The sequence below is a fragment of the Convolutriloba macropyga genome, chromosome 1, assembly GCF_964194025.1.
Source record: "Convolutriloba macropyga chromosome 1, txConMacr16.3, whole genome shotgun sequence".
In the NCBI taxonomy this organism is placed as follows: Eukaryota; Metazoa; Xenacoelomorpha; order Acoela; family Convolutidae; genus Convolutriloba; species Convolutriloba macropyga.
In genome coordinates this window covers 21734190-21759151 of record NC_134468.1, presented here as the reverse complement: position 1 = coordinate 21759151, position 24962 = coordinate 21734190, and the positions used below count along the sequence as shown (strand labels likewise).

Genomic DNA, 24962 nt, shown 5'->3' with positions numbered 1-24962 from the left:
TCAGCTCGTTACTGCAATGAAAAAAACTTTTTATGCAAAAATAACAATCATTCAACAAAAGAACAGGTTCTGCTGTCCGTTCTGGTTTCCTGAAGCTAAATTTCAGTTTCAAAAAGAATTTTTGATATTCTTTTTTTTGGACTAAATTTCATCTAATCTGAGTGCGTTAGGTGAGAAAATTGCAGCAAAAAATAACTTGGAAATGTCAGAACAAGTTTGATTTTATTTGTATCAATGCTAGTTAATAGTACTGAAAAGAAGGAAGTCATCATGATAGCTGCAATGTTTTGACAAATTACATGTTTAATGGCATTTTTATGAGCGAATGCTGATTGTATTAAATATAGAGTATAGAGGACATTTTTGCAATGATTCGCTCAAAAAAGAATACACCATATGGAATATTTTGTAGTTATTTGGCGTATAATTTCCAATATATTATTACCAAACATGCATTCATCGCAGCATGTAATAGATGGCGAATATTTTTTTCTTGCCTATACTGTATACATGAAGGTATATATCATGGAAAAACTATGAACACACAGCAAAGCTTTATATCTTTTCCATGCTTTGTAAACGCGTAACGCCTCCAGGCATAGTCGCTTTTTTTCTTTTTGCATAATATGTGTTATCTTTTCTCTTTACTTCTAAACGGTCCGTAATGAGACAGCCGAAAATTCATAGAGCCAAAAATTAAAAAAAAGTTCATCAAAGCAATTTGATTGGTTGGTTTTTGTATCCAATTCAAAATACTTAAATATGATTGGCCAATCTAGGGAAGAATGAAAAAATAAGTGACGCTACCCGGATCATAGTAACATAGTAACTCAGCAAACATAGTTACATTATGAGACAACTTTATCCCTAGCTATAGTATTTAATTTCGGCTATCTGATGCACGTCAATTTGTTCGGCTATATGGGCCTTCTGCTATTTGAAATGCCACCTTTTGAACGCATCCAAGTACGTTCAGCCTGTTTTTTCTTCCCGTGAATGAACGCATGGACAAAAATTTGTTCACAAACAGTGGTGGATTTTATCAATGGTGGTTACAGTTGCCTGCATGTGAGCGTATCTTCCCATGTTTAAGCGAGACCTGCAATTATACCCAGCGGGTTAGTATATCCTGTATGTTCTAATGGAAAAAATAGAAGCAGGGTGCTCTTACAGTAGTCCATTTGGAGAAAAGTGGAAGCAGTTCTTTGTCATCCCAGATTTTGGGAGAATAACTCTGAATATTTTCTATCAAAATTTTTTGTCATATTTGATTAAACAGTGAAGTTATTACTAATACGTACTACCACAGCTTGATGTTAGCGGTAAGTTTTTATGGATCTAATAATTTTGGTTGACGTTCATAGAACCTTTAGGACAAAATTTTTCTCGATAGTTACTTTTTATATAAACGTTTTTTTCTCGATATTCATTTCGGCAAAACGGTGATAACCAAAGGCTGATCAGTGAGCTGGTAATACCCACAAGTAGACAGACAGGATAAGAAAAGTTCTTATATTGTTTTAATTTCACTTTATTCACTGGTGGAACATTGTATGTTTAAACATTTCAATAGTGATTTTTGAGTATAAGGAGTACTTAAAAATCAATTTTCTTAAACAATTTCGGAAGACGTGATGACACCTTTAAATGAAATTTTTGTGCAGAGAGCAGAATATTTTTTAGTTACACAGACATGATGGTAAGTTTTTGGTGTGAGAAAACAAATCAGATAAACGAAAATTGTTTTAAAGAATTCAAAAATTGTGTAGAAAGAGCGTAAAATATACTATTTAATCGACGCAACCAGAATATTGCATTCAAAAATTTATTATCTATGAGAAATATCTGCAGTTTTTTAAAATAATTTTTATTTTAAAAAAAGCGAACTTTAAAAAAAATCGTGGTTTCAAAATTTGGCTGCCTAGATCACTGATTTAGTGCGCTATTTAAGGAACAAATGAACTATTGTTGGACAAACTTCAGACCATTCGTAGTTTTTCGCTTGTACATTGTATACCACTTTTTTGCTCCAGGAAAGTATTTTTGGAAGACAATTTTAGTGAAGAAAATGTATGCGTGCGAGTTCGACGGTTAGGTTTTGTCATATTTTTTTCTCAAAATTTGGGCAAAAAGTGGTTTGGCGGGAATGGTTGAAATGCGGGAAAAGATTGGCTGACTTTTTGAACCCCTATTTTGATTGCACTATTTGATTGGTCAATGGCCCCACCAAAAATTTTTGTCATTTTGGCTTTAGAATGGCTATTTTTGCAAACTATTTTGTTTTGAGAAAAGGCAAAATTTTATCTCTTTTTGAGGTGCCATATTGTTCAAGTTAGGTGTTACTAGAGCAGTGTGCTGCTTCTTTCCCTCAAAATGGGCGGCATATTTTGCAAAATAGTTAGACCAGTAGGGCATTTTTCAAAAAAATATCAAATTGGGATAACATAAATTCAGTTAGTTTTATAGATATGAAAATAGAAAAGCATTTCTCGAATTCTTTGTCCATTCCTCTGTGATCTGATCTGTTCACTATTCAATTGTTGCGTGTTAGAAAAAGCACAAAACTACAACGTATAAAAACTTTGCTAAACTTTTTCACAATTTTTATATAGGCTTTTCAAAACAAAAGCAGCCTTTTTATGAAACTGTCTATTTAACTGTATTACTGTGGAAACTGCCAAGCTCAACTTTAATAAAAATTGGTTTTTGGTATTTTTGTTTGATCGAAATGTGCAGAACTACGTCCTTCTAACGTTGCTAGAATTTTTCATCTTCAAAACTAACTTTCTAAGGGGTTGTTTTAATTTTCTAAATCATCTTCAAGCTAAAACAAATACAATACAATTCTTGCATTAGATTTTCCTGGATTCGTCTGCCTATGTTTTTATTGCCTTGGCCATTAATTTTATGTTCTGAGAGACCATTAACAGAATTTTTTACCTAAAGAGACATAGCAAATTTCATCATCCTTGAACAGAAACTGTTGCTCAGTTGCAAGTCTTGTGACAGATATGTCTTAATCTGAAACATCTATTGACTTTCGCTCTCTAAATCTTTCCACGAACTTAAAGTTGGACCCATAAAGTTCCAACGCCAGCAAACGTTGGAAAAACTCCCGACATGCACATGAACAAGGAAGTGCTGATCTCCGCATGTTTCAAATTTGAATATGCCTTGCAATTCTATGGCACCAACTATAAAATCGATAGACTTAGCTCTAGTTGTAGCCTATCACTGCTGCGGTGGCCAGGTTTCAAGAACCCAATGTGGATCGTCAGGGTGGCTATGGCAACGCAGGTTCAGGCCTCGACTTGTGGAAAGACAAGAAAATTTTAATGGGGAGGAGTTTCTATTGACAAAAATCACACAGTTGAGTCGCTTTCTATTTAAAGTCGAGGAAAAGTCTTTTTCTGTTCGTGCAAAATTATTTATATGGGCATTTTGTGTAAAGCATGATCTTTCTATGGGTATTTGAGGACTAAAAATACCAATTTATTAGTTCATCCAAATCAAATGATCCGGTTGGTTTTTTTTATGGTTCTATTAAAAATCAGTTCGTTAGTCGGGGTTTTCGCTCATTCGGATTTTTAAGAGAAAAATATACTGCTTCTTTGCATACAGAAGCCGCAATGGAGCGTGACTAATCAGCAATGCATCAGAGCAGTCCAATTTGAACAACAGTTAAGGAACTGCCAGGAGAATGACGATTTTTGTGAACTCTCAGGATGACGGAGTTCTTGCAACTGGAGTATATTGCACATTATGGTGACTGTGTGGAACTGGGTAACTCATTACTAATGGTCTTCTTCTCAATAGTCAAAATGCGACCTTTTTCGGTTGTTATCCTTAAAAAAATATGAATTTTTTTTTAAAACTAATGAATGCTTTTTAGAGAAGTGGTTCACCTGAATTGCAAAAGATGAATGGGCATAAATGCTGACTGCTTTATAGAATACAGTGAGCAATCAACCTGCCCGTACCAATTTCCAGGCAAGAATGCGGACTCATGAAGAAATTTTTCCTAGACTCATGATCTGACAATGCGCAACCTAATTTTTGCAATTCATTGTTTTGAGTCGTGAACAATTTGAGAAGTTCATTTGGGTCGAGCTAAACTCCAGGGTGATTATTTTGAGTGCAAATAAAACTGAGCCCGACAATTTGCGTTGAGCAATTATCGAGTGTGATTTGAGTCAAACAAAAGTTGAGCATGACAATTTGGGTTGAGATAAAGTCTATCTGTTTGATAAAGTCTAGTTGAAGTAAAACCATAGAATATTTGCGTCGAGCAAGGTCCTTTCATATCATTTTCTGGTTGAGCTTGGCCTTTTCATAAATTGGAATCTTAACCTGGAAATAAGAATAAAGCTTAGGGACATATTTTTAGACTCCCCATGCTAGCTTAAAAGGTTTTTCGAGAGGTTTTTTTGAAGCTGCAATTGCTAGGGGCCAAAATGAAAGTGATAGCGTCACTTTTAGAGGTCTTTGCACCCATCTCTTTAGGTTTTTTGACGTCTTTTTTTTGTTTTTCTTGAATGAGTCTCCAATTGACGTTGATGACAATTCACCGAGGTCTTTTGCTACCTACAGATTATTTCCATATCTTTATCTTAGGTATATATGTTGTTATTACTGACTTGAACAAAATCGTTTTGGTTAATTTTGGTAAATTTTTAAAAGATTTTGACAGTTTTTATCATATTTCGAGTTTTCGACTTTTACGAACCAATGAGTTTCTTTGGATCACGCGTTCGTGTTATTGAGCAGATTTAGGTTCCACAAACTTGATTTTGGGGGCAATATATTCCAGAATTATACGTTTTCGAGTTGGGCTCTATTTTTATTTCACAGTTGCAATTTGGTTCTAAAATCAGATACAAAGAGCTTTTTTGCCTGCTTTTTGCCTCTCTTGTTGATGCTGCTATGTGAAATTGGAACTCTTCAAGATGGTGACTTTTCATTTTCTTGCAATCTTGGCAGCAAACTTATTCTTTATACTGATAACAAGAATAGCTCCAATTAAATTTTTGTTATTGAGATCAATTTTAATTTTTTGTCTTGCAGTGTTACAGTGTTTAATCGGTGTGCTGGTCAGGTCAAGAATTTTGATTTTCCGTTCAAGTTTTTGGATGTTATTTCAGGACTTGTCCTGCGTTGTTTTTTTATTGTTTACTCGTTTGACATAAAGTTGAACAATAATAACATTTATTATTCAGCTGGACTGGCCTACTTCATAAAAATTGACTTCTACATTCTCTAACTCAAGTTTAATTATGAGGACATAAAGCTGGTCGACTTGGAGTCAAAATAGTCCAGCTGTAGTAAACTCATAGTTTTGATGGCCATATTGTATCTTCGGATTGCTTTTTGTTTTCTCTGTAGTATAATAGTTGTAATTGTTTAGTTATATTGAAAATAAGTAATCGATTCCCAAAAAATGTATAGTGATTTGTAAAATTACTTTTGTTGAGTATAGGATTGGTTTAAAATTTTTAAGTAGTACAAACATTTGTTTGCTGTCCAGAGAGCTCTGGCTATGTTATTTATCACGCTGAGATTGGAGATCTAATATTATTGCTAAATTAATTGCCAGCATTTCTTGGTGTTATAGGTCATTTTGTTCATTGTGAAGCAAAAAAAAAATGATATAAGCGAAGTGTTAAATAAAAACTTATTTTACATATGTGGATATTCATATGTAGGTATATAATTTTATTATACATATCCCGGGTCGAGGAAAAACTGGAAAAATACTTCAAGATAAGCGGTGAAAAGTTGTTTTTTTAGCCGCAAACTTTGTACATAATTTTGCGGTGAAATGTGTTGTTTTAATATAGTAAGCGGTGAACTTACAAAAATTCACCGCAATGCACCTTCCTTACAAGGGTTTGAACCTCTTACCTCCTGCATTTCATTCTCTTCTTTTTCCACTGCGCCATCTCTCACTAACTGCTAGTATTTTTGTTTTGAATATAAATAAAATTCACTCTACTTTGTAAAACATGCGCGGTAAACTTTTGTTTTAAGTTTTGCGATGGTTAGCAGTGAAATCACATATTGTATATTATACGGTAAAATGTGATTTTTTGTAAGTTCACCGCTTACTCTAGTGGTGCAATTACATAAATTCACCACATAGAAAAAAGTGACAAAAAGATGTAAGATTAAGGTGTAATTTTTTTTTGGGGGGGGGGGAGGCTTAAATCTAACAATTCCTCCCATAGTCCCGATTACTTTCACCGCATTTACTGCTCATCAAACATAATTTTAACACTTTCTAAGCGGTGAATTTATGTAAGTTCACAACTAAGTTAAGCGGAGAAATTATGTAATTTCATCGCAATCACCGCCCGGACCTATCTGACATAGCATTTAAGAGCTGAACCATGAAAAAAACATGCTGGATTTTTGCGCTGAGCATGAATCTGCTCATGTCACGTTTTTCTATTTATAGTCTGGCTGTAAAACTTAAAATGACTCATCCGTCTAAGCAGTCTGCACTTATTTTCTGCCTTTCATCTGAGCATAGCAAATTAACACATGCTATCAATCTGAGCAGCTATAATTACCGCATGTCCTCTGTATGCAAAGCTATAATTACCGCATGTTCCTTACTGAGCAGTTTGTTTACACGCCGCAATTATCTTTCTCTCTCTCTCTCTCAAAACGCGCGGGGAAATGAAAGTTAAAATGAAAGCTAAATTGAAAGTTGAAATGTGAAATGCATGCTCAATAAATGCATGAATTAATTTAAAATGGTATTTAATTTAAAATCGAAATAATGGTATTAAAATATAATAATGGTATTAAAATGGTATCAATTTAAAATGGTGTTTAATTTAGTTCAAGTTAATTTAGTTTCAAGCTGTCGCCCTCCGGAAATTATAATCCGCTCTCTCCGGGTTTTCGCCCTCTGGAAATTATAATCCGCTCTCTCCGGGTTGTCGCCCTCCGGAAATTATAATCCGCTCTCTCCGGGTTGTCGCCCTCCGGAAGTTATAATCCGCTCTCTCCGAGTTGTCGCCCTTCGGAAGTTATAATCCGCGCCCTCCAGCTGTCACCTTGCAGGTATAACAAGACAGGGGTGAGGCGAGCTTTTTCACTCGTGATTGTCAAACTGACCTGGCCATTAGGAACATCCACCTCGACCTCCGGAGAATAGAATTAAATAGAACGCACACATTTGCTGTAATATAAAATAGAGGAAAGCGAAGCAGCATCTTGAGTTCCAAATAGAAACGTTATAATTGAAATAAACGACTGTAACTCGTCTTCTTCTAACACGCTCCTCCACTTTGACTATATTGGCGATTCCGTGGGTTAAACCCGCCGAGGGGTCTACCAGAGTGAGTCTGACCGGCGCCCTATTAGCTTCTTGAACAACTGACTCATGAATTAACAACTTCACTTTCAGGTTTTCGATAACTGACTCATTTTCCAACTTCACTATCACATTTTCCTCATGATTTTCCAACTTCACTTCCATGATAAACAAACTACTCAAACTTTCACGCACACAATTCACAAGAGGCAAAAACAACTTTCAATCAAATCTGAAAAACAACATATGATGAACGTTGAGTCTACTATTCAGACACTGGAAAAAGTTAAACTGAAATGGACTGATAAACAAGCACTGGGATTGACACCCCACGGGCGAAGCCCGAAGCTTGTACTACTAATTCTACTACTTCTACAACACAACTAATTCTGACTCGCACATCAAACTCCGCCTCCGACTCCCGCCTCCGCCTCCGCCTCCGCTTCCGCCTCCACTTCCGCCTCCGACCCCCGCCTCCACCTCCGACTCCCGCCTCCACTTTCGCCTCCGCCTCCACTTCGGCCTCCGACCCCCACCTCCACCTCTGACTCCCGCCTCCGCCTCCACCTCCACCTCCGAACTCCGCTTCCACCGCACAGGTGTAAATGCACCAATATATGGTATAGTTGGAGCTAGAATAGTATTTGAGGGTGTCGCCATATTAAAAGTTTTAAGCATGATGTCAGCTATTCGAAATTTTCAAAACTTGCTATGTTCTTTGTATGTACAGTCTGATGATATGAAACGTTCTGTGCAGTGTTCACTAATAATGTAAATTAGGCTGCGAAGAAAAGAGAGAGACTGGGATGTTTCTTAATCGACTCTGGGCAGACTGGCAGAAGTATTTACACTTCTATTTGACTGGTTCAGTACTGGTTACAATTGAATGTCAATGGTACATCGCTGAAACTCACTGAGAGCAAGGTCCGGGCGCTTATTGCACATAATTTGGACACTTTTTTCAGAGAGTTGAATTTATGTAAATTCACCGCTAAAATCAGCGGTAAAATTATGTAATTTCACTGCTTATGTTTTTTCACCGCATTCACCGTCTGATTTATGTAATTTCACCGCATTCACTGCTTCTCTTACAAAATTTCCCGCATTCACCGCTTACATAATTTTGCGTTGAATGACGGTGACACCTCGACACAGGATATGGGTGTGTTAATTAATTGAAAATTACAGTTTTAGGCCTGATAATAGAATAAAACGTAAGATGTGTTGCAACCTAATTTGCGGACGGGAAATACCGACACTCCTTGTTTATTTCGGATCCAAATAAAATAAAGAGGACATACCAGTGATAACATCAACAACCCTGAAAGTTATCTTATGCTTTCAGCTAAACGCAATTTTGACGTAAGCAACAAAACTAAACTTCAAACAAACGTACCAATTTTTATGACTGCTCATGTAAAGCCATGCAGTACTATTTTCGGATTGCTTTGTGCTCAAAATAGAGGCTTAGTTTCGAACTCCTGTCAAAAATGGATAGTCTTTTATGATCAATCAAAGAGGGCCGCTGATCTATTGCGATCAACAACTGCTGGTTTTTGGGCTTAGTCCAGTTACTTTATTCCATAGCACTGCTCCAGGCTACCCCAGTGTGAAAAAGTGTCAAAACGCTGGGCAGAACCCTAGTTTCAACAAGACCTCCTATTTTTGCCTCGCTGTAGGATTTCGGCCTTGGTTCTACACTTTAACGTTATACATACGTTTCCTGTTTTTGCATGACTGCGTTTTGTAAACTAAAGTTAATTTGAAGCTTTTCACTCTAATTAAATAGCTTTGGCTGTTTTAAGCTCTACTACAAGCACCAAATTTTGTACATACAAACTTATGTACCATACCACCCATAAAAAGACCAAGAATACGCAAGCACAACAAAAAATTAGAACGACATTTTAAAAGCCTTTAGTTTAGCTCAAAAGTTTAAACTAGATGTTTATGCGTAAAAGGCTGCATATGTTTCAATGCTGCGTTCAAAGAGCAAAACAACATTCAGTTCGTATGGTAAGAATAAAATGCTGAAGAACGAGATGTGAAAATTCATTGCCTGTTCATAGTCAATTTATAAACTCATTTTCGTAACTTTGTTCTCTAAATCCGTTAAATTTGATCACATAGCCTTGTATGTTTCAGGCGTGCGTCATGTGTTCCATTATTTTTGTTACAATTTCATGACCGATTTTAACTGAATTTATATCTTCATTAAGAGTGGTCCTGATTTAAATATCTACAATTCGAAATAGACTTAACAACTCAACTTCAGGATTTAGTCACACGATACACGCATTCAATTTGAGTTCAGTCTTATCCCAGAGTGAAGTTAACGCTGAATTTGAAGTATTTGTACTTTAACCATATTTTATTATAACCAATTGTTTTAACTATTTGGCGATAAACTGGCCCCAGGATAAATCTGGTTCAAATTCCCCACGACCGGTCCGAGTTATATCAGCAAAGCCAAGTCTATTACCAGTGAAGAATTTGTTCACTCTTCGCTCCGTCAAAGCCATACCCATAAAAGGGAAGTTGAGAAATATAGTCACTTTGTGAGTCTTGTTTGCTTTCCTTACTCTTGGACGCATTACTTGAAGCGTTCCCAAATTTGACGTTTTAGTTGGTCCTTCAATATCGAGGGCTTTCCGATTCCTACAAATTACTTTGGTCCGTAGTTCCGCGCGTTACTATACCCCCCTTCTTAATTCCACAAATTGAGCGTCCTGGCCATTTACCAAGTTGGTGAATGCAGTAACAGTGTTAGTTTCACATTACACTCTATATAGGACAATAAGGTTATATATTGAGATTGGTATTAGTTCGTTTTTGATTTATAACAGTTACAGAATTACAGTTACAGTTTATTTACAACAGGAGTGACGATCGACTATACTTTGAGCTTTTGAGAAAAGGGACACAAATTTGCAAATAGCTGCTGATATTTAGCAAAACCTCTCAAACTCGCCTTACAAAGTTAAAGGTTGTTCTATTTACTGACCCCCTTACGTATATTAGTCATGAACCCACCGTGTGCTAGGTGCTACAAACCAGTTTATCCAGTTGAAAAATTGAGTATTCTGGATAAATTCTGGCACAAGGGATGCTTCCGATGTACGAGTTGTAATTCGTCCTTGACTTTAAAGACATTCAAAGGGTTCAATAAACAGCCGTACTGCCCCGCCCACTACCCCAAACCGGAACACTCCACAATTGCCGACGACCCGGAATCAGTAAGACTTAGGCAACAACAGCAAATCGTGAGCAATGTCGAGTACCACAAGGAATTCCAGGAAAAGATCAAAGGTTAGTTGCTGCTAAGGTTTGTTTCCTTAAACATTCGAATCATAGATGACCTAGTTTGACTACTAAAAACTTCGTATGATGGGCAAACCGGGTCAAAAACTTAATGGGAAAACTTTTAATAGTAAATGACATGTGATAGAATGGGTAGTCCAACTTACTTTTGTTTCAACCCTCCAAATTTATAGGTATCACAAACATATTGCAGCCTGGTTTTTTTGATAGTCCGAGACAAAATAGTCCCAACTAAACATAGAGTCAAACATATGCACACCAGTTAACAACGAAACTCCCTAAGTTATTCATATTATTAAATCTGTTTTTATTGGACTATTTTGTCTGGGACTCTTTTGTCCGGACACTCAGCAGAAGAGCCCTTGAGAAACTGTTTTTTTTGCTAATTTTAAAATGAAATAGCTATTCTAAAGATAGTAATAAGACGCTCTATCAATATAGAGTAAATTAAGTGGCTCTTTGGTGGCAGGCTATAACATATTTGTTTAATTTGAGCATGAAAAATTGTCAAAAAAAAGTTTTTCTCCTTTCAGCCAAAAATTACAATTCTCAAGCAAGGTGCTCATGTTTCATCGGAAATTAATCTAGTATTATTGCTTTCAACATGATACGATCACTGTATAACATCACTGGAATAAATGAACATCAAAACAGTAACTGAAACCAGTTATAAGACTACAGAAAGCTTACTGTTATATTTCCTCTCATGAAGAAGACATCCATCAGTTCTAGAAGACGTCCCCAAGTTTACCAAAAAGAGAGCACAGTGCTAACAATTTTTTTCAATTTCAAGAGCCACCGGAAACGCCTTGAATTCCAGGACATTTATTTTTCACCTGTTACATCATATATGTGATCAATTCACCATATATGTTGCGCTATGTTTACCCCGCCAAAGAAAAAGTTCCCATAACTAACCCCACTTTGCTCACTATCTCACCAATTCAAACGTTTGTTCTTTACTTCACTAACTTTCTCTCTCTCTCTCTCTCTCTCTCTCTCTCTCTCTATCTATCTATCTATCTCTCTCTCTCTTTCCCTCTCTCTCTCTCTCTCTCTATCTATCTATCTCTCTCTCTCTCTCTCTCTCTCTCTCTCTCTCTCTCTCTCTATATATATATATATATATATATATATATATATATATATATATATGTATATATATATATATATATATATATATATATATATAATCAATCTCTCTCTCTCTCACACACACACACACACACACTCTCTCGCAGGGTTTTTTGCAAACTCTTTTTCTTTGACGCTCCCACATTCTTTTCCTTTTTCTTCTACTTCTTCTTTTTCTGTTTCTTCTATTTCTTCTTCTTCTTATTCCTCTTCTACCCTCTCTTTTTCTCTATCTCTCTCCCTCTCTCTTTCCCGTTTTCTTCTACTTCTAGGCTTTACTCAAACATTTTTCGAATCATTTCGGTCCATTAATTTGGTTGTTACAACATGTTATAAATGGAACATCCCTTGAAAAGAACACATCCCGTTGAAAGCCGTTTTTCGCACCTTAAGTTTTTTTTCTTATAAACTCTTTTGAAATTTAATCGCGAAATTTTTTTGCTCTCATTGACGATAGGTCCATTATTTCCTTGTTCACAAAATTTTTGTATCTGAAGTTTGAATGGTTTTTTTTCATTTTTAGAAGGGAAGAAGTTATAGCATAAGTATTCAGAGAGTGTAATTTCCAAGACAACGTATAAGGAGTAGAACACGCGTATTGAAGTTATTTCAAGTAGTGCAGCATGATTACGCCATAGAGGTTTTCATAAAATTGCATTCTTTAAAATGGAAACTGAATATCGCTGGAACGGGAAGCTGAATTTTTCATAATTTTAAGAAACCAAAACTGAGTGGCAATAATGAAATTAATTGAGTCTGGGAATTTTTGAAGCTGAGCTCTTGTTTACTAAAAAGCGGCAAGTAGTTATTTGGAAAACATGATTTTTCAGATTTTTGTCTTCAGCGATTATTGGAAAATTGGATGGACTTTAAAAAATTATTTTTTAATTAAATATTCTGGTCGATTTGTTCTCCTTATTTTCAACTACGAAAGAAAGAATCAGCTTCTGCTGGCGCTTATAAATATTAGGCTCCATGTATTTGTTCATGCTGATCATGTATGTTTTTGGCGCTGTTGGAGGCCTTGTTTCTGTTAGCCTGACTTTAACTGCCTCTAAAATGTGACTTAATTCCAGTCTACTTTGAAAAGTCTAGTTCCTGATTGGTAAAGGTAGCTAATTGCAATCATATGCGTGTAGGTCTTTGGAAGTATATGTTCCGTGATCAATTTTGGGTGTTCAAGTTCACGTAATTTGATTTTTCTCGAATTCTTTTACTCTTTACCTTCACGAAAAGAAAGAGATCGGCTGTCTGAAGGAATGATTAATTGCATCCCCCTTAGCACAATGCCCTATAAATCTACAGGTAATTTGTGTCTTGAAACGAAAATTGGGAACACCACTCGTATAATAAACTTCTGCTCACTCTTGTTGAACAAATAGTGAAATTTCTAAAATTAAAAGTTGTGACAAGACAAAATTATGTGCTAGATTTTGGATTAAGTTAGATTCCGTTAGTTCCTAGTTCTAACTCCACGTCATTGAGAAGTTAGTTAGTGTAAAAAATAATACTTCTAGAAACCACGTTTGAATTTTAACAACCCCGAACAAAATGTTTGCTTGAAATGACCGAGTCTATTGTTTAATGTGTGCTAACTTCACTAGAACAGAGCGCGCCTTAAGGTTGCTAGATCATATAAATTACTTGACCAGAAGATACGGGGCGTTCGATCCTCAGGGCTGTATGCAAGCAACTCTTTTACAACTTTCTTCGATAAATGTAGTATTATTTGTTTAAATGTAAAGGCGTTATTTTCTATAAATGTATCAATTCAGTATGATCTGTATCTGCACGTGTCAATATATGACTTTTTGGATCTATTCTGCCCCCCCCCCCCCCCCACCAGTGTTTTTTATGACCCCCAGTTACAAATTATATGATATTATATAGTACGTTACTATGTAAGAAAATAGCACGTGCGCCTGAGGGTCATAAAAAATTTATGCTCACTAAGCTAGGGGGGCGGGGGGGGGGGCGAAACAGAATAGATCCGACTTTTTTTCAGAGTTTACTGGCAAACTGCAGTTTTTTAGACGTTGCCATTTTAATGTTTTCATTTTTAAAGCTATTTTTGGTGATTATTTTTCCCGCCAGACCATTCCGAGCCTCTACCGGTGCCAAATTTTTAAGTAAATTTACTCACTTTTATGAGTATACCTAACGCTAGGCTGAAAAAGAAATATTTGTGTCGAAATTACAATGGAATTGAACGACTGGGAAAAAAGCAAGAAATTAGCAATTATTAGTTTTCGATATGCTCAAAAATATCACAAAATTCTTTATATTGCAGTCAATTGTAAAATCCAGAATGATCTGACTTGACGCAGGAAAGAAAATTGTCCTCAGACAAATTTCACAAATGAAGAAACATCAAAGTGGTAAAGTTAAATGTAACCGGCAGTTTGCCTCAGAACCAAAAAAAATTGCCTCACCATCGTAAAAATGAATTTTTGTTGGCTTAAAAATTTACAAAATTTGATTTTTCCCTAGCGTCATTTTTTAGTATAATCAGAGTTGCGATAAGATTATTTCAAATACCATTACATGCTGTTAGGCTGTTACATGCTGTTGTTGTTGGCTTAAAAATTTACACAATTTGATTTTTCCGTAGCGTAATTTTTTAGTATAATCAGAGTTGCGATAAGATTATTTCAATTACCGTTACATGCTGTTAGGGGTCTAACTAACTGCTGTAGACGATCCCTAAAGTACCAGATTTGCAATCGGACCCGGGTCGAGGTTTGGTCAAAAAATAATGTAAGATTAGCGGTGAATAGCGGTGAAAAAGTTTTTTCACCGCAAAGCGCCCGCATATTTTAGCGTTCAATGCGCTCATAGCGGTGATTTTTTTAAGATTAGTGGTTAATTTAGCGGTGAATTTTTGTAAGATTTGCAATTTTAGCGCTGAAAATTGTTTTTTCACCGCTTCGTAGTAGCGCTGAAAAATTTCTTTTCACTGCATTATGCTAGTAGCGTTGAAAAAAAATTTTTCACCTCTTAAGCGGTGAAGGAGAATTTTTCATCGCTACGAGCAGAATGCGGTGAAAAGAAATTTTTCAGCGCCACCACGAAGCGGTGAAAAAAAGAAGAGTTTGATTCAATGACATCATTTATTTGACCTAACATCATTTTTTGACCTAACCTAGCGAAAGCCTAAGTTTTCTAAAGGAGCTAAAGCAAAAACTCAGTGTTATAGACTTCCCGAAAATAATGGATTGCGTTTTATGCATTTGGTTTAATTGTCTTAAACCAACAAACTAGTTTTTAAAAAATGTATTTTATCCGACTGTTGGCTTGTTTGAAACTAAAATTAGATACAACTTCGAATTTTATCTAGTGAAGCTAGACCACCAGTGTTTGGTCTTTTACGCTCTCCAAACTTAAACATAAGGACAACGAGTACCCATTAACTTACAAGACAGAGTCAACACTGAAATTCAAAGTTTACCTATAGAAGGACACATAGATTGAGATCAATATTTTATAATACTTCTAAGTTAAAAAGTACGTAAACAATTATCCTCAGAGATGGCTAAAATTAAAACATCTTTGTTTAATATGCTTATCTTTTATCCGTGTGCTGATTGTCTATCCATTAGGTGATCCTCTATGGACAGCGTGTTCGACATAACTTATAGTATTATATCTTTTTTAATATTACGAGGTTGCTGATCATTCAGCACTACTCTTGCGTGTTTTTAATACAACTTTTCCAATGATAAAAGTTTGTAAGATTAGCGGTGAATTTTGTGGTGAATTTTTGTAAGAATTGCGATTTTAGCGGTGAAAAATTTTTTTTCACCTCATAAGCGCTGAAAAAAATTTTTCACCGCTTAAAAGTTTTTTTCCACTGCATTGATCGCATTGAGCGCAAATCTTACACTTTTTACTCAAATTCACCGCAAATCTTAAATCTTTTAGCGATTTTTAGCGGTGACACCTCGACCCGGGGAGCATTGTGGGCTTCGTGTCCCGATTGTCTATAGGTTAAAGATTTAAAAGACCTAAAGGACTCTAGATAAGCGATCCATGTAACCATTTTTTAAACTGGCAGCGGAATGTTGCTTTTAATGGGAACAGACTCAAATTTTCACTTGGAGAATTGGAAAAATTAATGGACAATATTGGCGCAATGTTCTAAACCACCATTGTATAACAAAAATGGCCTTGACAATTAAGAGTTGAGAATTAAAAATAAATTGCGCAAAATGATTTATGGAAGTCTGCTCCAAAGTTGCTGGGAATAGAAAGAAAAACTATAATACCTTATAATAATAATAAATTCGTTCTCAAATTCGTTTTTTCGTGTTGCGAGTGAAGTAGCTGAAATATTATACTTTCAACTCCTGTTTGAGTAAAAATTGAGATTGAATAGTATATAAAGAGTGTGCTTGATATTTTTTATTCGAGATTTTTATTCTGAAATTTGGCAGTGATTTCATAAACTGTTTAAAAAATAGTGATTGATAATATTTGAACTGTACACATTCACGACTCAACTCGATTACTGTTACTTAGTAGAAATAATAATATCATCAGGAGAGTCTAGATCAACAACAAATTTTAAACGCTCACCTTCCTCTGCGCATAAATTTATAAGACTCATCGTGCGAATTTGGGCGTAGCGCATAATGTTCCGACATACCACTCAAATTTCTCCATAAATATCTATTCTTAAATTTCATAAATTATCATGAATGAAATAAGAAGAAGTATTTGACAATCAAACTTTTGAACAATCTGCCTTCATTTTGGAAAGCTAAAAAATTGTGAAAATACAGGCACAAAATTTACAAGAGAAAACAATTAGACACAAAAGTTGAGAAATCTGAGAACAAGAAATATATTTAAAGTTTTCTTTGTTACTTAAAAACCGTCCTGATTTCGTGTCAATTTTGTTTTCCTAGACCACAGTTGTTTAAATCCTTTTTGTAAAACGAGTATTGACTGATTCATTGTGCCGAGAAGACTGCTTTTTGTAGGAAGTCACGAAAAAATTAGAAAAGAGTTGCATTTCAAGAGATCATTTGGCTTTCAGAAATTTTTCACAGAACCTCTGCTGTTTATACTAATTTCAATATTTGGCAGTTTTTGAACACCTTTTTAAAAACCACGCTTGGCAGAAAGCACAAAAGAAGCCACCACTGATTCTCGAAAGGATACAGGAATGGTAATTAACACGAAAAAAGTGGAGCTTGTGAAGACTAATTAGGTTATTTTTTACATACCAGGAAAATTAAAGTTTTTCTAAGGTTTTTGCAATTTTCTTTTCTGCAAAACAACTCTACTTATTTTTAGAGTGTTTTGCTGAGACACTGCACTTCAGAAGCACGTTCAACGTAGCGAAGAATAAAACTGGCATTAAAAACTAGACGAAATTCAAGCAAAAATAAGGAAAAAGGCGGCAAAGAGGTTGAGGCAAAAAAAAAATTTAAATCACCTGAATAATAGTTTCTCGAAAGAAACAGCCTTCAATTGTCAACAGAAAAAGTGATACGCGAGTGATTTATGCGAAGAGCAAAATCTGTTGTCTTCATCAAAAAATTCGGTCCATTTCCTCAAAACACGTTCCTGAAAATTTTTAACAATTCTGCAAAAAGTATAGGTAACAGTAGCAACAAGAGCAGGCAAAATTAGAAGTTTTTTTCGAAAATAAATAGTACCAAAATCAAAAAATGATCAACTGAAGTTTTATGCCACTAAATAAATTCGGTTTGGCGTAATTTGCGACTTCAAAAGACGTTTTCTGATTCAAAAATACAAGAACATAAAAAGGATAAAGAATTTTGAAAATCACAAATTTTGTAATTTTTCCCAAGAAAATAAAATTTTTTGAAATGTTTTAATATTAAGTGAACTTATTTAAAATTATTGAAATATGCATCATTAGAAAGCCAGTGAGATCAATCATAATTCACACTATGGGACATTACAAAAAGTTGCGCACAAAGTGGGGCAACACCCAAAAAATGATTATTCTATATGATGAAGTAACTTCAAATGCCTTAGAAATGTTAGATTTCAATTGCTACAAAACATTAACCTCCCCTGTTACTCAGTATAGAGAAAACGAGACCAGTAATTTCAGAAACTACCAGGCAGGGCACTAAGCAGAGCTAAAAAGATGCAACACTAATAAAATCGACGACTTTGGAAAATAAGTAGCATCACAGTAGTTAAAATAGTTAATATGTAAAGAAACCATTAAACAACTTCCTTTTGTCTGCTTGAGAGACGAGACTAGCCATACAAAAAGACTGCAACGCACAACAACAACGATTACTCTCAAAATCAAAGCCAAAGCTCAAACAAGTTTGGTCTAAGTCGGATAAACCATTAGCTGCCAATTGATTGAGACAAACAACTGCAACTGTGTAACGAAAAATATGTGTCATATAAAAATATAAGCTGAAAACAGCGAAAACAGAAAAGTAAAGGCGGAAAATTGACTTGGCAATGATAGCAAAATGGTAAAAAAGTGCAAGTATGTACCTCTTCTAAACTGTTGCCACGCTCAGTTTGTCTATAGGTTTTCTGTTAGCAAAAAGTTAGCTCTAGAGTAAAGCCGATTTCTCTAGAGTAGAAAGTAGTGCCCCTCGCCTCACTTATGAAAAATTAGAAATATTTTATATGAATCAAAAGTAGACACTTCTAACTATACTAGCTACCAAAATGTCCTTCAGACTTTTTCTCCAGGATACGTAAACAAAAATCAAAAATTTAACTGAGGACAGAGAAAATTTAATGAAAAGTGAGGAAAATAAACGCCTGTACCGATTTCTATTCTGTATGAGTAATCTAATCTATTTTCTAATCTAATTACACGAGTAATCCACTTAAATTTTTGGATTGCCCTGTATTTCGTATCCATATTTATAGCAATACTTTTTTAACTAAAAGCAGCCTTTTGCGTTAAAACTGCCCAATATTGAAAATGAGGAACAATCAAATTGTATGTGTGTAAATAGATCCAGTTAAACAGCATTTTACTTAAAAAAATAAATAAATGCACTAAATAACCATGATTTTTGTTCCTGCGTTATCGCAACAGAACAGCATTAGGCCTACCGTAGCCTGTTCTCAGCTGTCCTTTTTCTTATTATTCCCCACATTTTAGAGTGACCTTTTTATGAGCGGCATTGCTCTTATTTGGTGACTATGGTCACTTTTTTTGCGTCTGAAAATTTCCCGTGGTACCGACTTTGCAGCCAACATTGGTCAGGATATGGTCAGCCTGAAGCTATGATTAAGCAAGAGCTCATCCTCACACAGCCAATTTCACGGAGGCAGGGGATTGGACTCTCAATCATTGGCATGTGAACCAAACACCTTACCTCTGGGCAATCACGCCCAAAATGTGATGTTTGTTTTTAAAAATGCACTAAATGCACTAAACGCAATGTTTTTTTTTAAAAGTTTGTTAAATGTGATGCTTATATTTTAGAAAATGCACTCAATGCACTGTGATTTTTACGTCCAAAAACGTAATGGGCCTTAATTTTCTCTGTCACAAATGATTTGTTTGTTTGTTTATTTAATTGATTAATTTTAAATATTCAGGGAAAAATCGCCCGTAGTCATTTTTACCCATTTTTCTCGTGTTGTGTATCTTTAAAAACTAGTTCTCCTGGTTCAAATTTCACTCGAATAAAGTAAAAAAAAGACCATTAGGTTGAATAAAACTATTAATGACGCGTGCCATGGAAAGGTTATCAAACCTGCATAGTTTACGGGTGCAGAAGTTTTTTGTTCTGTTCTTCATTTGTGGGACAGATCTGTTGCTTATACTCTTTTCTTTATCAAATCTAAGAACTGCTTACTCATGTAAACAAACAAGGATTTAACTCGGCCCATCTATTTTGCTCGATCAGTTTTTTTGGCCCAATACACTAAAAATCAGTTTTCAAAATTATTCAAAAATTCAGGATTTTTAACTTTCTATACCATTTAATTCTTAGTATGGGTTAATGAGTTATAAAACCATAAGAGCAAAAATTTTAGACTCAGACTTAACTTTTAACACCATAATATTTCTGTCTTTGCAAAGAAAATTACGACTCTCCGACCTTTTTTTATGGTTTCCTGGCCTCAAGGACTTGTTCGCATCGAGCAGGAGCCAATACTTACGGGTATAGTGGTCTCAGAAAAAATCAGGCGAGAAATGTCGAAAAGTTTTGAAAAATGATACCTCTATGTTAGTGTCCTAGGCTATGGGTAGCTGTGAAATAGACGCAATGCTACCATAACAAAGTCAGAAAGACAAACTGTACACTTGTTGATGAAACTTAATGCTAAACTTATCCTATTAAGCAGCAATGGCCTTTTTAGGGTATTATCAATACCTTTCCTTTTCAAATGCAACTTGAAGTGCATCGACTGAAAATTGACCAAAATTTATTTGCTTCAATTTCTATAAAAACAATCTGCAAGATTCTATAAGGTCAAATCGATGTAGCCAGATATTATTTTGCCGGATTTTTGTAAGCTGCTGGAGGTTGATTCAAATGTGCGCCTGATCAACCTGATCATGCCTACATTATTTCAATCAATTATTTGCGTTGTTAAGTCAGCAATGAGATTAGGAACAGACTTCACATGAAATATCTGATTGTTGTCAACGGGAAACTAAAAAACTTTGATTTGGCCTTTCGCCCTAAATGCTATTCGGCATTTTCTCCGAATTCAAAGCAAACAAAATGCTTTTTATTGCAGCAGACGTACACGAGTTTCAATGTTTACGGCTAGAGACACTCTCTTGGTTATTCTCTGTAAAAAGGCCAGTTATCCTTTAATATGGTGGTAATTTTAGGGTTTAGTTTTATCAACGCGTATAGAGTTTGTGGTTCTGATTTTGGCATATCAAATTTGAGAAGTTTGCTTTTCATTCATTTGAAAATCACCCGAAGCCATGATCACCGGTTTTGTGAGAGCAATTGTGTATAAAATCCATATGTTTACTCAAGCTTGTTGTAATTTTGTTCCAGACCGAATTTTTTATTTGAAAACTATATGGTTCTGGCTTGTTTTTTTTGCTATTTAGTATTTTTCTCATTTTCCCAACAAGGACAACAGTTACAGTTTTTGAATCTTCTAAGTTTGGTGTTTCGATGCTCATTTTTTTCAGTTGATTTTTTTCAGAACTTCGACAACCAAGGGTTTTATAGGAAAGTCAATTTTTCTTTTTCTATCTGCTGTTATTCTCAAAATTATCTTGGAATTAATGATTTCAAAAATTTTTCGATTTATTTTCATTATCAGTCAGTTGAAATAGAAAAAAAGTTGTTAGATCAAAACCGGGTTGTCTTTGGTTTTTCAGATTTTGTTTTTAGCGGTGCAAGTAGAATTTACAAAAAGTTAGGTACAGTGGATTTTTCATTAAAAAAGGTACAGAAAAATTTTGGTTCAAAAATGCTTTGTTAATTGAAGCAACATTTTTGTATCTAAACTTCTAAGGCAAGGGAATGAATATTTCTCATCGGCCGGGTTATCAACACCCAAATACCTATTATTATTTTAAAGCGTTTTCTTTGATTTAAATTCACTAGTCGAGTTATAAACCTTTTTAAGCAGGAAATGAACTCCCAAGGAAAAGTACCCCCCCCCCCCCCGGAATTGCACCCCAATTGACTGCTTATGAGCTGTACATTTAACGCGTTTGGGCATGCCTTGCGGGCATGGCCATGCCCTATCGGCCCGCGGGTCTTTCACAACCGAAAAAATTATCACGACCGAATTGCCATGTTAACAAGGGGTTTTTCCGTGGGGGTTTATTTCCTATTCTAAAATTAAATGCGGGCTGCATTGGTGGCTTATTTCCCAGAGCCACATCGCAGTCCCAATCTTTTTCTGCATAGCGTGCAATGATGAACTTTGCCTTCCAATTTGCGATGAATGTTAGTCGGGCTTGGATATTGATATTGCTGAAAATTCATTAAATTCCAGGTCAATACACCCCAGTAGCAGATGACCCAGAATCAATGCGGATAAAGAAGAACACTGAAATTCAGAGTCAAGCCAGCTACAGAACAGATCCCTCAGCTTTCAACTACACTCCAGTTGCCGACGACCCAGAGACGATGCGACTCAAAAAGAACACTGAGATACAAAGCCAAGCCAGGTACAGGGGAGTCGCTTCCGGAGATTCCAATGCTTCCGCTTTCAGTGAACAAGAGAACGTTGCAAACAACGCCTTCATGCCCAAATTTGGAAACAACAACAGCAACCCAGGAAGCAACCCCAACTTGACCAATCCGAATCAGTTCAGGCCAAATGTGGCAGCGACCAATGGTAACGCAGGAACGCCTTACACGTCAACAAACTCAAATCAGAGAGCGTCAGTCATGAACGCTTTAGATGCTCAAACAAAACAACAGGTGTTGATGCAAGAGCAACAACGTAGGATGCAAATAGAACAACAACAGAGGCAAATTGAGGAACAACAACGCCAAGATGCAGAACAACGAAGAAAAGAAGAACTAGAATTGCAGAAACAACAAAATTTTGAGAGACAGCAGAATGAAATTATGGAAAAACAGAGAATTGAACGTCTGGAGCAGGAAAAGAGAAGAAGAGCCGAAGAAGAAGATCGCAAACGACAAATTGCGGAGCAGGAACGAATGCGACAGTTACAAGAAGCTGAAAACAGGCGAAGAATCGAGGAGGAACAACGAAGACAGGCCGTGGAGAGGGAAGAACAACTACGAATTGAAGCTGAGCAAAAATTAAGAATCAGTGACTCAAATTCTCATGATAAAGACAGTTATAACCAAAAAGTTATGCCTAATAACCACAGTGAGTCATCGTCGCCGGTGTACAGAGCCGAGTACGATTACATCCCGGACCCGAATGACCCGGAAGCTGCGGACGAGTTGATGTTTGAAGAAGGTGATATAATTGTGAATTTAGTCAGAATAGACGAGGGTTGGAGCACGGGAACCAATCAGCGAACAGGGTTGAATGGCATGCTACCCTCCAACTACATAATCCGAATCAAATGATACCCACATGACCTCTAAATCCAACATGACGTCACTTGGAAGAATCCCATTGACGTCAGATAAATTTATTTTTGGTGATGAAATATTCAGAAAATTTGCCGACACCAACTACACGCTGAAAAATAAATTCGAGTTCACCTAATTTCAGTCCTGCGGACTCATTTGATATGACGTCATAAAAAAGATGGAATCTTTCCCGAATAATACTCCAATCCACCCTCCAGCGAAAAAACGTCACACGTACTAGCCTAAATGATATAATGAGTAATAATGTTATTGATAAATAGATGGGCACAAATAATTTTTATTGTTTATTTTGAAATGGGAGAAATCATTAAAGGAAAGGATTCTATTATGATGATCATACAAGCTCTGGTTTTGATTTTATTCCAAAATGTGGCCACAAGCCAGCATAGTTTGTACGATATGGCGCTTCTCTTTTACAGTGTAGCCTCCCGCCCACGCCACCTTTCATTCAGCTCGTGGCTTACCCCGTGAGTCCCGGGACGAGAATTGAAAAATATTAATTTTCATGACAGCATATCGTATGGATTGCCTTATCAAGATCCTGTTAAGCTAAATTCATACTACAGATCCTACTAAAATATGCACGCAAGTTTCATTTCCAGAAAATTACAGAGATCTTACAGTCGTTGCGTATCCGGACGTTTCCTTAACCCGGAACCTTATCAAGATGTTAACAATGGAGAGTTTATTAGTTTCAGAAAAGGGGTCTTTTCCCCCTAATTTCCAACGGGTGGGAGCTATATTGGGGAAGTGGTTGATTGCTTAATGATGTTATTTTGTAATATAATTATAATTTGTGCTCTACAACCGTCTGAAGCATATCAGATACAACTCGACAGCCAGTTAGTGAGTCAGGCACCAACCTCGACTCACAACTCAATCTTCGTATTTCTCTTACTCTTGTTCATTCACAAACCAACTTCTACACTGAAAAGCATTAAAAAGTTTTAATTTTTCAATCCATTCATCTTGATACAGGATATGCTAATATCACTCTGCAAAATCTGCTTCAATTTAATTTTTATTTGCTTCTCTTTACCTAAAAACAATAGTCTAATCGGGACCATAGTTGAGTGGGCGAATTATTTGAAGATTGTAGTGAAACGAAAAGCTCGTATTCGATCATAAAGGTGTATTGACAAACTTTGTGTCAGCATAAGTTGTCGGAAAAGACTTGGAGTTGACCGAGAAGACCAGTATTGGTTGACCTTGAAAGGACAAAAAAATCGTGCCGAAACTGAGTCGAGCCAAAAGGTTTGCGTTATAATAATAATAATAATAAATTGTTTCCTGGTGTTACAAATAGAAGCGTCATGGATTTTATACAAAGTTTTAAAGCAAAATGTTGCACTAGAGAGGACAGTATTAGAACGTGTGGTCCGTTTTCAAACGCCTCTTTCAGTGGAGGTTGAATTATAACTATAACTCCTAATGCAGATCTTTATTTTATATTTTTAAAAGAAAACAAAAAAGAAAAGAAAATAAGTGAGGTAAAAAACCTGAAGAAAACAGCTGAACACCTTTTACTTTAACTGAAAAATTAAAATTTGCCATACAAAAGTTTGACTAAAAAATCGTTTAATAGAACATAATTTTCCACTCCATCAGAAAGCTGTTTAGTTGCCTGCTTGGAGATTGTTTTTTTTCAGTGAAGGAACTGTCAAAGTTGAAAAAGACATTAAACAATTTTCTGGTTCCGTTTATGACGTTTTTTTGGAAACTTGTCGTTAGCTGGTAAAATTTTTAAAGTTTGTTATGCGAATAAATGTATAGTGAGAAGTCCTGTTTGATCTAAGTATAAAGTTTACTCTCGGAATACCTTTGATAATCAATTCGAAAGCCTCCCAAACGTTGAATCCTTGGCAGAATAAATATGTTTTGAACAACAGATTCAAACTTCTTTTAAAAAATTACTCTTAAAATTCGGTTAATTTTAGAATCATTCTTATCCGTGTTTGCTTTGCTTGCAGCTCCATAGAGAGGTTGGCACAAACCGGCCGATTATCTTGCTGCAAATCAAGTCGTAGGCAACTCTTATGTCAATTTCCTATGGGCACGTATAGGATAGAAGGCGCGCTATCGAAAAAACTTAAAAGTTTTCAATGCAGTCGCGAAGATGATAAGGATTAAATGACTAGGAGTTCGGGGTGAAATTGAGGCCC

The 24962-nt window shown here is 35.7% G+C and overlaps 1 protein-coding gene across 2 annotated transcripts; it reads left to right on the top strand.

Annotated features, from left to right (window-relative positions):
- Positions 1 to 993: 993 nt before the first annotated feature.
- On the top strand, positions 994 to 23832 carry LOC142336442 (uncharacterized). Of its 2 annotated transcripts, XM_075385291.1 has the most exons (3): positions 994 to 1118; positions 9467 to 10630; positions 21719 to 23832. In XM_075385291.1, exons 2-3 carry the CDS (start codon positions 10345 to 10347, stop codon positions 22771 to 22773), a joined length of 1341 nt encoding a protein of 446 aa, XP_075241406.1. In that variant the 5' UTR covers positions 994 to 1118; positions 9467 to 10344; the 3' UTR covers positions 22774 to 23832. The 2 variants fall into 2 exon arrangements, with proteins under 2 accessions (XP_075241406.1, XP_075241397.1); XM_075385282.1 differs by lacking the exon at positions 994 to 1118 and having other exon boundaries at positions 9298 to 10630.
- Positions 23833 to 24962: the final 1130 nt, after the last annotated feature.